The following is a 15,248-nucleotide window of genomic DNA, read 5'->3' as shown; positions in this document are numbered from 1 at the left end:
GCTGCTTCATCTTATATGAAATAGTCATACCAATGTTCTTTATCTATATATCCTTAAAGCATTAAGAATAAAATGCCACAAAAGATGAGAAAATACAGCAAATAAATTATAAACACCAGATAAATATGAATCATATAAGGAATTATTAAATCCTAAAGTGTAAGTAACACCTATAAGCTAGTTACCTCCAACTGTCATCCAATTTGTTTGTTCTTATGAACTTCTAGATAACTTGCTGTTATAGACTGCAGAATTAAGGCCACAAATAGAATATGCAGAAATAAATGGTAGGAAAAACTGCAAAATTAAAATTATTCAGTGGTTTATCCTGTTTATTCATAGCTATACCAGCTCTTCAATTATCTCTCAGAAACTGTATTTGTGTCTTTCTTTAGTTATGCAGTTATCCTATTCCTGGTGCTTTCATTGACCTCCTTTTTGTTTTATGTGTGAAAGGCTCACATCCTCCTCTTCTTGCTTTGGTGAAAATTATGTCTATGGAATTTTTCCTCAGAGAGGGCTCCTGTGATTGCACACATCCAAGACAACTGGGGAAGTGAAGGGAGATTATGGTCAGGATCTTCTTCATTAGCTGTGGTACAAGCCAGTCAAGTTTCATTCATAAGTAAGCTGAGAGATGAAGAAATCCCATGCACATCCAGGAAGGAAAGGAGGAGTGCTCCTGGAACAGGGCCTAGAAAAATACACTGACTGTCACAGGTCATGGTTCCCAGGGCAACCAGGCTCAGACTGAAGCTAACCATACAGGGAAGAGGCCAAACCATCCCATGTACACTCAAATCAATATACCAGCACAAGAAATAGATCAAAATTGGGGAATCTGGAAAACTTCTAAGACAGTCAAAAACCTTCATTGCACGGTCAAAATAAGCAGCCTAAGAACTGAGAAAAGAAACCATTCAGATCATAGAAGGAAGTTCCTTTCTCACAAAGGTAAAAGACCAGGATTGCCTAGAGGTGACTTCTGGGCACAAGCATAGTTCAGTCCTGGTAAAAATCAATGAAGGAATGAAGAATCCCACTAAGGCTGTACTGGACGCAGCCTTCTCAGAGCATTCATCTGGCATCAGCACCTCCTCCCATGGGCCCTAACAATGATTAAATGAACCAGGATCCTATAACCTCTGAACTGTGCTAGTCAACTCAATCTATGTTTATAGTCTGAACTGTGCTAGTCAACTCAATCTATGTTTATACTCTACAGCAATTAAGACAGCGTTTGTTTGCTTGGATGTTTTTGTTTTTTATCTGTGTTTGTTTTAATTTATTTTCCTGTTACTTCATAAAAAGTCCCTTTACAAATTGCTACCTCCTTCTCAACTGAACCAAGAACAGGTATTTCCATATTTGGTCAGCATAGATGGCAATGATCAGAGATGCACTGTAGGCAGGAGAAGGTGCCATTCCTACATTCTAGGGAAAACCAGGGGGCTTTGGAGATATACAAAGAATGAGAGTGAGAGGGGCAGGACTGACTTCATAACATGGGGACACACTCTGAAATGAAAGGGCAGGGCTCTTTGCTCAAAATTATTAAGAATTTTAAGAGAGTGTCACTAGAGTATTAAGCCACACCAAGAGCCCTGCTTGTTCTTGGCTTCCTTTGGATTTAATTTCGGTCAGTTGTCTTTAAGCTGTGCTGATATAATAGATACTTTTTTTGTAAAGTCAGTTATTACCTCCTGGTAATGAGGGAGCTATGTTCTATGAAACAGCTTTGATGTCCACAAAAAAGCACATTAAAATATGTAAACATGTATGATTGGAAATGATAATTTGCTTCACATTGGAACAAGTTTATAATTTTTAACATAGTAGGCTGTTGAGTATAAGTAATGCTTTCTCTTTCAATATGTTATTGGACCTGCTATTTTTTTAAACAGTTGTAATATGAATGGCTGCTAGGAAAATGTTAAAGAAATGAAAAGCTCTGTAAAACTACCAATTTTCATGATAAAAATTCCTATTGCAACTGCATTGGTATTTGTAGAATCAGGGGGGGAAAAAGAACAGACTTAGTTTCTATAATAATTTGAAAATTGGGACAAGCAAAATTTTAATTTACATGAATATTATTATAATGCCTATATATTACAGTTGTAATGATGGAAAGCATGAATGTTTTAATGAGACAGATTATAACTTTACTCTTATATTGGTCCATAAAAAAAATTTAAAGCTCTTGGTTTGGGATTAGAGAAATTTGTTGTGCTTAAATGACATGGCTTCTGAGCAACCTAGTCAGAGCTCAAACTGCCTCTGGCTTTAACTGTGTGGGATGAAATGTGTGATCTTGAACAATACATTTAATATCTCTAGGATTTCCACATCTGCAATGGAGAATAACAGTGCCAGTCTTGTAGTATTCTGGGAGGATTTAAGGAGATATTACATGTGAAACTCCTTGGAATATAATATACTTTCAAAAAATGTTATAACTACTGCCATTATTATGGTCACGATTGCTGTTATTGTTGTTACTCTTATTATTACACAATGTCACACCTGTCTGTCTCTCAACGTAATTTCCTGTCACCTTCTCTCAGCCTAGGCAAGCTCTCACCAAACTCTCCAGCCCTTGCATATACTTGAAAATTTCTGTCTTCTTGTTGCCCTTGCTGTGCATAGACTGAGCAACCACCTGGAGGGGATGTTGTAGAGGCGAATTCAAGCCACGGGGAGGGAACTGGGTTGAGTAGGATCACCCTTAAATTTCCTCTTGGCATTCAGATTCCATCAGATGGACAAAGTGAATAGGAAAGTGAGTGGCACGGCAAGTTTGACATGCTGGAGAGCTGCCTTTGGCTCCTCTCACCTTCCCCTGTGGTCTCCTGCACTCATTTGTAGCACACTAGCCCAGGGAGCCTTCTGTTACCATCACACTGAGTGCCAGTAGAGGTGCAGCAGGTGGGAGTCCTGGAGACACTCTGGGGTTGGGGACACATGGCCCCAGGGGTGGGCAGAGGCTCCTGAGACAGGCAGGTGGGGTTTTCAGGAGTGAAAGGCAGGCAGTCGTGCCCACTGCAGAGGGTGAGAATTGAAGTGTTATATACAGACATCCCTTCCTATGTGGGGGCAGGGTGCCACGAGCTGTTTCTCTAAGGGGATTTACATGAATGGATAGAGATTGCGGGGTCACCGGGGATAGTGGGGCACAGGCAGGTAGGGCAGATGGGAGAAGGCCCTGAAACTGAGACCAAACACTTGAGGTTTATTTGAGAAAACAAAGGGTTGGGAGCCTTGCTGAGGTCACTTTCTTCTGTTTCTTCTCTTCTTCTGGCCAGTACTCTATATAGAATTTAATAGGTAAAAAATAGGATGAATTTTAAGAACCCGGAGTTCCAGGGCTATTTCTCCAGCTTTGAAAATAGGTACAAATCTTTCCCAGGTCTACCCCAGAAAGGAAAATAAAATGCAATTTATCCTTGATGAAGTTCTAGAAAACAGGTGAGGTTTGGTGGGCTGAGGTCCGGAGCCAATGACCAAGAAAGGATTCTTGAGACATCTTTGGTGTAAAATGGTGGTTTATGTGCAAAATGGTGGTTTATTAAAGCACAGGGACAGGACCCGTGGGCAGGAAGAGCTTCTGCCCTGGCTTGTGAGGGATGGCAGGTTATATACCTGGCGGTTGGGGGAAGGTGAGGAGAAGGGAGGTTTCAGTGGAGTTTTCATATGTTAAAGAGGGCCTACAAGGTGCCTGGAGGAGGCCTTGCCCTTGTGGCTTGATCAATGTTCTTTAGGTCAGCCATTAACAGCAAGATAGTTGGGAGATTCTTGGTGGGGTGTTATGATCCTGCAATCATCTACCTTCCCTTCTACCTCAGCCTCCTCCAGTTTCATTTATGATGGGGAAGGAGACATTAGGGCTTGAGGAACTGAGAGTTATTTGCCTCTGGAAATTTGTGCTATTGATAAGGTAACTTCTTTTTTTGTAGATCTCTAGGACATTTGTAGAGCAAGGGAGATTCCTGTCTTGCAGGATTGTGATCTCTGCAAGTTAAAACTATTTGTTTATCCGTTCATGCCAGTCAGGGGTGCCTGAGGAATGCTACACATATTACGGAGAGGAGCAGGTAGAGAGGGAGATGCAAGGCGCCAGCTTTTGCTTTGTCTTCAGCCAGCCTCCTGCTCCCTCATCATCCAGACCCTTCTTTCTGGTTCCACTGGGCATGGGCTTTGGAGGTGGGCCACTGTCCAAGGCAGGCTCTCTTGGCACAAGGGTGCCAGGGTCCATGAAACTGAGGAAGGCTGGGCCAGCCTCTGGTGGTTGTTTCATCCATCTTTGCCCTCAAAAGATACAAGATGGAAGTGCACCCTGTGGTTCTGTTGCTGGTATCAGCCTCTGCCTTTTCAATTGGGATTGAAAACCTCACCTCCATAATGGCTGTGCCCAGAGCATACTAACCCACTTATAATCGTAGCTTTAGTGAGAAGGAATTATTTCTGACATCTGAAACATTAATATTGAAAAGTTTGAATTGTCTGGGGAAGAAAGCAAGGTGCCTAGAGCCACAGGTTAAAAGTTTTGCACAGCTGGGTTCAAGGATCTTCCTCACTAAAGCAAGTCAGTTCAATGCAAGGCCCTGTTTTTTGAGCAACTACTGTGTCCCAGGTGCTATGGGAGACAAAGCAGGCTGCTCCCACCGCACATGCTTCCTGATGATTCTCAGGAACAGACTTGGGGACTGTGGTGAAAACTTATGCACTCATTAGCACAAATAATATACAGTGGCTACCAGCTGAATTATTACAATTATGGATCTCTCAGCTCAGTATCCCCATCTCTAAACCTCTCCTCATAGAAGGACAACAGGCAGGAAAGCAGGAAACAAATGTAAAACCCCTATTACAATGCCTATTACAAGTTATCAACCAGTGGGAGTTATTTTTATATACAAAAATACAAAAGATCTATGTCATTTTCATAGAAGTTTATGAGAAATAATATTTCTTAAAAATCTTAAAATTTTAGGGGTGCCTGGGTGGCTCAGTGGGTTAAGCCTCTGCCTTCTGCTCAGGTCATGATCCCAGTGATGAAGTTCTAGAACCTAGGTGAGGTTCGGTGGGCTGAGGTCCAGAGCTGATGACCAAGAAAAAATTCTTGAAACATCTTTGGTGCAAAATGGTGGTTTATTAAAGCACAAGAACAGGACCTGTGGGCAGAAAGCGCTGTTGCCCTGTTATCCTGAGGAGTAGCTGATTATATACACAGGAGTTGGGTAGGTGAGAACAAAGGGGGTGGTGCTAGTCTCTAAGGAATTTTGGAAGCAAGGTCTCCAAAGCTAGAGGGTCTAGCTATTGTTGGGAGAAAGGTTATTTATTACTAGTAGTAAAAATCTTCTTGTGAAACCTTTTAGATGTATATCGGTGGGCCATGTGCTTGGGAATGATTCTTGACACTATCTTGGAGATCTAGAGATAAAGTTTCACATTTCTCCTATCAAGTGTTCTTGTTAGTGAGATTTGGGTTTAGAAGAAATTTAACTTTATTTAGGGCTTGAGGAACTGAGTTATTTGCTTCTGGAAATTGTGCTATTGATAAGGTAACATCTTTGTTTGTAGATTTCTAGGACATTTGTAAACCAAGGTGATGAGGGAGCAGGAGGCTGGCTGAGGACAAAGCAAAAGCTGGCGCCTTACACCCCCTCTTCACCCTTTCCCCTCCATAAGTGTAGCATCCCTCAGGCAGCCCTGACTGCCACGAACAATAAGCAAATAGTTAACTTGCAGAGCTCACAATCCTGCTAGACAGGAGTCTCCCTTGGCTTACAAATGTCCTAAATCTCACTAACAAAGACGATTGATAGCAGGATTGTGACACCCCACCAAAAAGTCTCCCAACTATCTTAATGTTAATGGCTGGTCTAAAGACAACATTGATCCAGCAGCAAGGGCAAGGCCTCCAGCAGGCCTGGAACATCCTGGCACCTTGTAGGCCCTCTTTAGCATATGAAAACTCCATTGAAACCTCTCTTCCCCTCACCTTCCCCCAGCCTCAGTACATAACCTGCCCATCCCTCACAACCCAGGGCAGCAGCTCTTCCTGCCCACGGGTCCTGTCCCCGTGCTTTAATAAACCACCATTTTGCACCAAAGATGTCTCAAGAATCCTTTCTTGGTCATCGGCTCCAGACCTCAGCCCATCAAACCTCACCTAGGTTCTAGAACTTCATCAAAGGGAGACTCCTGTCTTGTAAGATTATGATTTCTGCAAGTTTTAACTATTTGTTTCTCACTTATGGCAGTCAGGGGTGCCTGAGGAATGTCACACACATTACCAAGGGGAGCAGGTGGAGAGGGGATGCAGGGTGCCAGCTTTTGCTTTGTCCTAAGCCAGCCTCCTGCTCCCTCATCACCAGAGCCCTGGGATTGAGCTCTGCTGAGCAGAGAGCCTGTTTCCTCCACTCTCTCTCTCTGCTGCTCTTTCTACTTGTGATCTCTCTGTGTCAAATAAAAATAAATAAATAAGTAATATGAAACACTACAGTATTTCTTTTTCTTAACTCTTTGTCATCATCATCACTGTAATGCAAATTGTAAGGACCTACTCCTGCTCCCCTTCATTTACTTGGAGACAAGTCCCAAAACCAGCTTCAGGTAACAAAGCCCAGACACAAAGGTGGGTCAGGCCAGGTGGAGACATCTGATCATACCCCAGTATGGTAGACTTTCTTCCTTTCAGAGAGTTGTCTCCTCTTTCTCTTCCACTCATTCTGTCAATATTCATATAACCCAGAAGGCTGCTTTTTACCAGTTCTCTAGATGTTTACAAGTTTCAGCTCTTCTCTTTCTTTTGTAGATAACTGCTGTGCAAGACCTAACCCTTTCTAAAGAAAATCCATGGGTGATATTCATGTGTAGCCAGAGACACCAGGGAGGAAAGAAGTGCATTTTCACTGCGGGCAAATGAGGCAAAGTGGAAGAGCCTATAGAAATTATATAATGTAGCTGCCAGATGAAATGGGCCAAAAATTCATCTTGCATGATCTTTTCTGAGTGTCCATTATTTAAATAGGCTTTCTAACCAGTTAGGTAGCATAGGGTTATGGAAATGTGTAACCAGAGAGGTGACATCCTGTGTCTGAAAAAAACCGAATGTCCAGAAAAAGGGTCCAGTGCTCCCATTCAGATAGTAGAATTGCAGCTTCCCATCAGAGCATGAACTAGGGAACTAGTCAGTCACCAAACTCTCCCTTCCCCAGAAGGAAATGAAATGGATGAATAAATAAGGAAGTTGGAGCTGCTTCTGCAGTGGGTTTTAAGAGTCTACTTAACACTTGACTCTGGTTCCCAGCAAGACGAATTTTCTCGTATACATGATTAGGAAAAGAGTTTCTGGAAACATTTCCTCAGGAGTGTTATTCATACTACTTTGTGTTTCAAAACAATCTCAAGTAGGAGTTTTTGAATCTTTGGTCGTTTTTCTTTCATTTGCCATTTATTGGTGCAAAGTACGGCATTTATAACAGTTCAAAGAGCAAAGGAGTCAGTAGTATTCAATACGGTGCCATTTTGAAAACTGCTTTTCATGTAAATCTGAGAGATGTTACTTAGAGCAGCAAAATTCAAAAACATCCTTTGCAGAAAATGCTCCCTTTAAAATGTAGAATTTGATTTTTTAATTAAATGGTCAACTTTAAGAGATGAGATTCAACAGGGGCTTGTTAGCAATCACTTTCATGTTTAGAAAAATAAGGAACAGAAAAGAAAAAGAACTTCCTCCTTGCTCGCCTAAAATCCGTACAACTTCAACTTGACATTTTGATTCGGGTGCTCACAGAAATTATAGCGATGAAAAAACCATACATGTTACCGTGAGGAAACTTAAAAATAAGAACCAATTTCAGGAGAAGCCGGCTGAGGAGAGAAAGAGGGCCGGGGTGGGGCGAAGGCCCTCGGCCCGCTCGAAAGCTGAGTCACAGGAATCGCACCCCTGCAGTGGGCGAGGCCCTCCAGCGCGGCCACCGCGCCCTCGCCCGGGGATGTCCGCACCAGACAACGCCGGCTTCGCAGTGAGGGAATGCCTGTGCCCCTAGGTACCGGCCAAACCCTCAGTTACCCTGCCCCGTCCCCAAGAGCAGGTTTGCGCGGCTGTTGCAAAAATCCATTATGATAAAATAGACAGGAGGCGGGGGAAACGCAGGATGCAGGAAGCGCTGGGGGGAGGGGGCTTTGGCTCCTTTTAATTTTCCGCCATCGTGGCGGTTAGGGTGCACCGGTGCACGCCGGGCGGGGGTCCCCCAAACGCCAGGCCGGCCCCCGGACCGGGCGGAGATCAGGCGCGAAGGAGTTAAGCGGGCCAGCGGGTGACGTCACCTCATTTACATACGAGCGTGCATAAAGCAGCGCGCGGCGCGCCCCGCCCGGCATTCGGCGGCGGCTCCTGAGCAGACCGGTCTTCTCTCGCTCGCGCTCCTCGCTCCGGTGAGCCCCGGGGCCCCTGCCTGCTGCCCTCGGTCCCTTCGCGCCCGTCGCCCTGCGGAGGCGTCCCTACAGCCCAGCCCAGGGGTCCTCCCGGGAAGCCTGCCTTGGGGCCTAGGGAATGCCAGGCCCTTCCAGATGCTGGGGTACGGGGTCGAGAACTTGGTGGTCTAAAGACCACCCCCCCAAACCGGGCGTTTGGCCGTGCAGCTCCGAGGGAGCATTTTTCTTCTCCTACCCACTGCCCCCCCCCATCCCACCCCGGGCATTCTGCACTGCCTCTTAGCGGGTGATGGAGCTGGAACAGAAAAATCCTTTGTTCTAACACCCACCCACCCGAGCCGGGAGCTTTGACAATTAACGTTTTTCCTGTAGTCTGTGATGGCTTCTTGCACTCCCGTCTGTCCAGATTTAGGGTGGCTGGGCCATAATGGGGAGGACGGACATCCAACCCTTCTTGCAGGGGAATGGGTGCTGGGGTTGCCGAATTGCCGGTAAACGCAGGTCAGGGCTGGTTTTCGGGGTGTGGGGCCGCTTTGTGGGCGGCCGGCTGCATTGTTGAGCGCGAGCTAGGCGGCGGTAGGGCGGTGGTCGGGGTGCCGGCTGCTGCTGCCGCCTTTGTGAGCAGAGGAGAAAAGCAGCACGGGCCCGCATCTCTGGGGGAGACCCATGTAAAATGGAAGCATTGTGCAGCCTCGGCCTCATTTTAAGAATTTCTCCTCGATCCCACCCCCCACCCCTACCCCACTTGACATGGTTTCACTCTTCTAGCCAGATTTCAATTTGGGACATTGTAACGGACACCCACGATAGTCAATCTCCCTATTGGGGAAGATTCGCCTCCTAATGAGGCGGCGATCTTCCCAGTTTGTTCCCCCGCATTTGGAAATAATGAAGAGGGGTTCTCTTTTTGTGTGTAGCAAGAGGACGAGCTGTAGCCTTCCATGAAAGCGGAAGGAGGGAGAGGTGGGGTTTCAGGCGGGGGATGCGAGGGCAAAAGCGCATTTCTGAGCCGGGGGAGACAAGGGTGGATCGCTCGCTCGATCTCAACCCCTCTCGGCTTTGTATATGCAGCTTCCTCTGCAACCATGTCTGACAAACCCGATATGGCTGAGATTGAGAAATTCGATAAGTCGAAATTGAAGAAGACAGAAACACAAGAGAAAAATCCACTGCCTTCAAAAGAAAGTAAGCCCCCCCCCCCACCCCAGAGAAAAATGTTGGGCGAGAGGGAGGGGGGGTGGGGAACCTGGGAGTGCGGGGGAGGAGCTGACAGTTTTTGTAAAAATGTGGTCTGGAAAGGTTAATTAAGAATTTTTTGCCGCCAACAAACGACAGGGCTTTAATTTTTTTAATAATGATGGGATGTTTGGCATACTATATTATGCACTATGCCATTTTATCTGTTAAATGGTTTTTTAATGGTCCTATTTCCACGATGGTATGACTTAATACTTGGATTTTTGTGATATAGGAAGATAACTGTAAACGAAAAGTATGATAATCTTACACTTTAACACTAGGCTGTACTGAGTCTGCCTAATGAGCTCACTCCATCTTTTTTTTTTTTTTTTTTTTTTTTTTCTTTATCTGTCACAGCGATTGAACAGGAGAAGCAAGCGGGCGAATCGTAATGAGGCGGGCGCCGCTGATATGCACTATACATTCCACAAGCATTGCCTTCTTATTTCTTTTTAGCTGTTTAACTTTTAAGATGCAAAGAGGTTGGATCAAGTTTAAATGACTGGTCCCCTCGTTCTTATCAAAGAGTCTGAACTACTGACTGGGAAGCCAAACCTCCTATACATCTGCAGAGGAAGGAAAATAACTTGTTTGCCGGCGAAGGAAGAAGCTGGGTGGACACAACTAGTAAAAACTAAGCTGGTCCTAGGTGTCTTGCCGGGCAGTAAACTGCAGTTTAGTCAGAGTGCCATTTTTTTCTTTGAATGATTTTAAGTATTGGAATGCACAATTTTTTAATACGCAAATAAAAAGTTTAAAATGTGGTTTGTTTGGGAAGAGTGTTTTATTCTCACCTGAAGTCCATGCAAGAGAACCTACTACTTGGTCTCATGGGGCAAAAATAAGTGACAAACATCTGATGATTTGGGAAAATGGGTTTACTCAGATACATAAAATACATCCTACAGATTAGTTAATTGAGAAATCATTTTCTTATGCTGACCTAATTCCCATGAACAGTATCAAAGTTTTATCAAGAATATACTTGCAGGACACCTGGATGGCTTACTTGGTTAAGTGACTGCCTTCTGCTCAGTTCATGATCTTGGAGTCTCAGTCCCATATCAGGCTCCTAGCTCAGCGGAGAGTGTGCTTCTCTCTCTGACCCCCCCCCCCCCCCACCCTTCATGCTTTTTCTGATTCTCAGTCTCTGGAAATACTTCCAATCTTAAAATTTTTGATAAGGTAACTGAATTATATAATCAAGAAAAGGTGGCAGCTTTTATGGTATATTTCTGGTATCAAACTGAACTTGGGTTATTTAATCAGTTGCTGGCATTGGCATACATAGAATTCAAGCAATCTTGTCATGAAAAATGAGCAAAATTAACAATTGCTTAAAAAGGAATTAATGCACTTGTGATTCACAATTATCTCATTTTTAATTAGAATGGTATTTGCTTTCTGGAAAATGATAAATACACATTCCATTAGTGAGAATTTTGGAATAATTGAGTTTCCTAATTTGAGTAATTAAAAATCCCTGTATCTTGAACAGTTACTTAGTACAAATCACTGACATTTGAACTAAGTTTAGTTTGATATGAACTATTTGACTAATTTCCAGGTTTATTAACATTAATTTCAAATTCTTTCAATGGTAGGTAAAAAAGTATAGCCTTTGTTTTTGGTCATTTGAGAAAAAGAATGTTACCTACATCTTAATTTTATTGTTTAAATTGTAAACACAATCCTGAATAGAATCCTGTGTTGTTGTTTTTTTTTTTTTTCTTTTTTAAATTTTTATTTATCAGCACTAGCATGAGGAGTGTTAGGCAGAGGGAGAAGCAAACTCCCTACTGAACCGGGAGCTTGATGCTGGGCTCTGTCCCAGGACCCTGAGATCATGACCTTAACCAACTGAGCCACCCAGGTGTCTCAGGTTCTTAAGTCTTAAACTAAGAACTAAGTTCTTACTAAGAACTGAGGAACAGTGTACATACAAAAGCAACCGAATTTAAAGATGGTAGTTTACTTACTATCTCACATATGCAATGTACATGTCTAAGAAATTAAACATTTTCTCCAGATAATGACTTTCAAAAATACTTGATAAACAGGTGGGGAATGATGGTAGGAGTGAGGGAAGGTGCAAATTGCTCATGATTATTAAGCCAGTTTCATTTCCTTTGCTCAACACTTATTTTGAGAAATACACAGGAAATGATTTGCCTATGGTTTAGACAATCAACCAGACCATCAAAAGCTTATCTGCAGTGCAAGGGGCTCTGTGCCTGTGACTAAAACAGGAAGTTCCTAAGCTAGCTTGATAGAGAATAGATAAGTGGTAAGGGCAAAATCCAGAGACTTGTGTTGAAAAAAGGCCCAATGCACTTTTTCCCCTGCATGGATAAATTAGATTCACTTTGCATACTATGGATGGGAGGTGGGTGGAAGAAATTTAAAATTTTTGGAAGGGGAGAAAAAAACTTTCGTCCCTGGAGAGGGAGAGGATATTCCTAGAAGGCCTAAGGGTATTTTTTTTTTTTTTAAGATTTTATGTATTCGTCAGAGCACAAGCAAGAGGAAAACAGGAAAACAGACTCCCGACTGAGCAGTGAGCCTGACATGGGACTCCATTCCAGGACCCTGGGATCACGATCCCAAATGACTAAGCCACCCAGGCTCATACCCACCCTCCAACCTGACCACTAAAGGCTAAGGGTATTTTTTAATCCCTATGGGAATTTAACCAAACTTAAAAGCTTGGAGTGGGTACTCTTTCTTTCTTTTTCTTTTTTTTAAATTATGTTTATTACCATATAAAGTATTATTTGCCCCAGGAGTACAGGTCTGTGAATCATCAGGCTTACACATCTCACAGCACTCACCGTTGCCTATACCCTCCCCAACTTCTATGATAGTTGTCTTCGATTGACTTATAATACCCTCTTAGTTCCATCCACATCGTTGCAAATGGTAAGGTTTCGTTTCTTTTGATGGCTGCATAGTATTCCATTGTATATATATCCCACATCTTCTTTATCCATTCATCTGTTGATGGACATCTAGGTTCTTTCCATAGTTTGGCTTTTGTGGACATTGCTGCTATGAACATTTGGGTGCACAGGGATGTGACATTCACTGCATGTGTACTCAAAGTTACTCATCAGCTAGCAAAGAAATAATTTCTACAGTTTGTATACTATTGAGCTTAATTTAGCTCTTCATCCATCTATCACTGTAGGATTTATTGTTTTGGCTAATTACGTTTGAAGGAGTTGATCAGTTCACTTTCTTCTGTTGCCTGGAGATAATGATAATAGCAGTAATAATGATAAAATATACCATGTGACTAGCACATTTTATTCACTTTCTCATGAATATCTGTTCAAAAATCCTGAAGATGGACTTTGGAAGATACTTGGTGGATATAGAGGGAATCCATAGGACTTTAGAAAAATTTTGAGGTGCAATGAATTCCTATACTTCAGCGATAAGGAATACAGGCCACATAATGAGGATGAGTCTTGGCCATACTTGTTAGAACACTGAGGAGAGAACTTTGTCCTCCCTATTCATTAACCTTATTCACTTTGAAATCCCTTGTTTTGATTTTTCACCACAAGCTATGATATTGGACTTCACTCTAAAGACTAGAGGTCTGTTCTTTCATTTCTGAGCTCTTCCCTGCCATGCAGGAATCCCAGATAGATGGTAACACCTGATATGACATACAGCTTTCTGTTCCAGGGTCCATAATCTCAACACAGGCTTAGAACACAGCACTGCTTTCTCAGTTTGGTGTGAAAATTTCTCACAAAATTTTCATGTAATCCTTTCATTAATTAACCTTATACTTTAAAAACTTCCAAGTTTACAAAAAAGTTGCAAGAATGATAAAAATAAGTTTCTTAGACCTTCATGTAGATATATTTTTTGTTAACATTTTGTCACATTTTGTTATTACTCTCTCCTTTTTTTTTTTTTTTCTGAACTATTCTCTGAGCCCTTCTAAAGTAACTCAGGTTATATTTCCCAAGAATGAGAATATTTTTTTCCATAATAAAGTGTAATGATCAAAGCTAGGAAATTTAACATAAATATATTGCTACTTTATGTAATATAATGTTAACACATAACTTGTGCCAGTTTTTCCATTAATGTGGTTTATACCACTTTTATTCTTCTTCATTATGTAATCCAATCCAGTATCCTGTGTTGTATGTCGTTGTCTTGACCTTTTTTTTTTTTTTTTAAGATTTTAGTTCCTTATTTGATATACAGAGAGAGACAGCAAGAGAGGGAACACAAGCAAGGGGAGTGAGAGAGAGAGAAGCAGGGTCTCTAATATAGGGCTCTGTCCTAGGACTTCCGGATCACAACCCTAGCCGAAGGCAGAAGATTAACAACTAAACCACCTATGTGCCTTAGCCCTGCCTCTTTAATATGAAACAATTTTCCACTGTTCTTTGTCTTTCAAGACATTCATATACATTAAGAATGTGGTATTTCTCTAGGTTGGGGCTTGCATGATGTTTTTACATAATAGGAGTTAGATAATAAGGAATGTTGTATCCTTCTCATTGCCTCACAAGAGAAGAGAGGAGAGTAGAGATCAGTTTAACTCATTCCTTAACAATGACTTGGATCCCTTGTTTATTTGGTTTGCCCCAGGTTTCTTCTATAGAATTATTATTTTGTAATTAAACCATGGGGAGATACTTTCAGATTCAACATTACTGTTCCTTATCAAACTTTCACCCAATAGCTCTGGCATTTATTGATTATTTTTGACTGACTCATTATTTTTATGACATCAGCAAAAAAAAAAAAAAGTGATTTTCTATCATTCTTTCTAATGTGACATTATTTTGTGTTCCACTTTACATGTAGAAGCCAATAAAAATAGAACTTCAGGGCACCTGGGTGGCTCGGTGAGGTGGGCCCCTGCTTTGGCACAGGTCAGGATCTCAGAATCCTGGGATCGAAGCCCACATCAGGCTCTCTGCTCAGCAAGGAGCCTGCTTCTCCCTCTCTCTGCCTGCCTCTCTGCCTACTTGTGATCTCTCTCTCTGTCAAATAAATATATAAAATCTTTTAAAAAAACAGAATTTCAAACTTTATGTGGTAACAACATGAAAATTAAAATAAAACTGTGACCTGGTTCTGCTAGCTGATACTCACATTGTAGAGGATCCATGATAGATGGAATATTTTTTTTTAAAGATTTTATTTATGTATTTGACAGAGAGAGATCACAAGTAGGCAGAGAGGCAGGCAGAGAGAGAGAGAGGAGGAAGCAGGTTCCCTGCTGAGCAGAGGGCCCGATGCGGGACTCGATTCCAGGACCCTGAGATCATGACCTGAGCCGAAGGCAGCGGCTTAACCCACTGAGCCACCCAGGCGCCCCAAGATGGAATATTTTCAAAGGCTCTTTCAACCTATGACTGATGCAGTCTTGTACTATCATTTTATCTGTACAAGTGAGCTTAGGGCTGGTTACAACTAACAATCTCATGTGTTATGGTTGTTATTTTTTAAAAATACAAATGCATATGTGTAAATCACATTCACATTTTGTTCTAACCTAATCTTTAACATTAATTTTAATCAGTCTTGAA

At 42.3% G+C, this 15,248-nt stretch overlaps 1 protein-coding gene across 1 annotated transcript; it reads left to right on the top strand.

The window, feature by feature from the left end:
* Window positions 1–8,336: 8,336 nt before the first annotated feature.
* On the top strand, window positions 8,337–10,448 carry LOC132008041 (thymosin beta-4). Its single transcript, XM_059386445.1, has 3 exons — window positions 8,337–8,445; window positions 9,517–9,630; window positions 10,042–10,448. The coding sequence occupies exons 2-3, from the start codon at window positions 9,531–9,533 to the stop codon at window positions 10,074–10,076; spliced, it is 135 nt and encodes a 44-aa protein (XP_059242428.1). The 5' UTR covers window positions 8,337–8,445; window positions 9,517–9,530; the 3' UTR covers window positions 10,077–10,448.
* The last annotated feature ends 4,800 nt before the right edge of the window (window positions 10,449–15,248 follow it).

The sequence above is a fragment of the Mustela nigripes genome, unplaced genomic scaffold, assembly GCF_022355385.1.
Source record: "Mustela nigripes isolate SB6536 unplaced genomic scaffold, MUSNIG.SB6536 HiC_scaffold_20, whole genome shotgun sequence".
Classification (NCBI taxonomy): Eukaryota; Metazoa; Chordata; class Mammalia; order Carnivora; family Mustelidae; genus Mustela; species Mustela nigripes.
This window is presented reverse-complemented; position numbering and strand designations above follow the sequence as displayed.

Excerpts from the sequence above, each read along its gene's own strand:
- LOC132008041 (XM_059386445.1), top strand. The coding sequence starts at position 9,531 with ATGTCTGACAAACCCGATATGGCTGAGATTGAGAAATTCGATAAGTCG. Across the intron at positions 9,631-10,041 it reads TCCACTGCCTTCAAAAGAAA|CGATTGAACAGGAGAAGCAA; the intron begins GTAAGCCCCCCC and ends TATCTGTCACAG.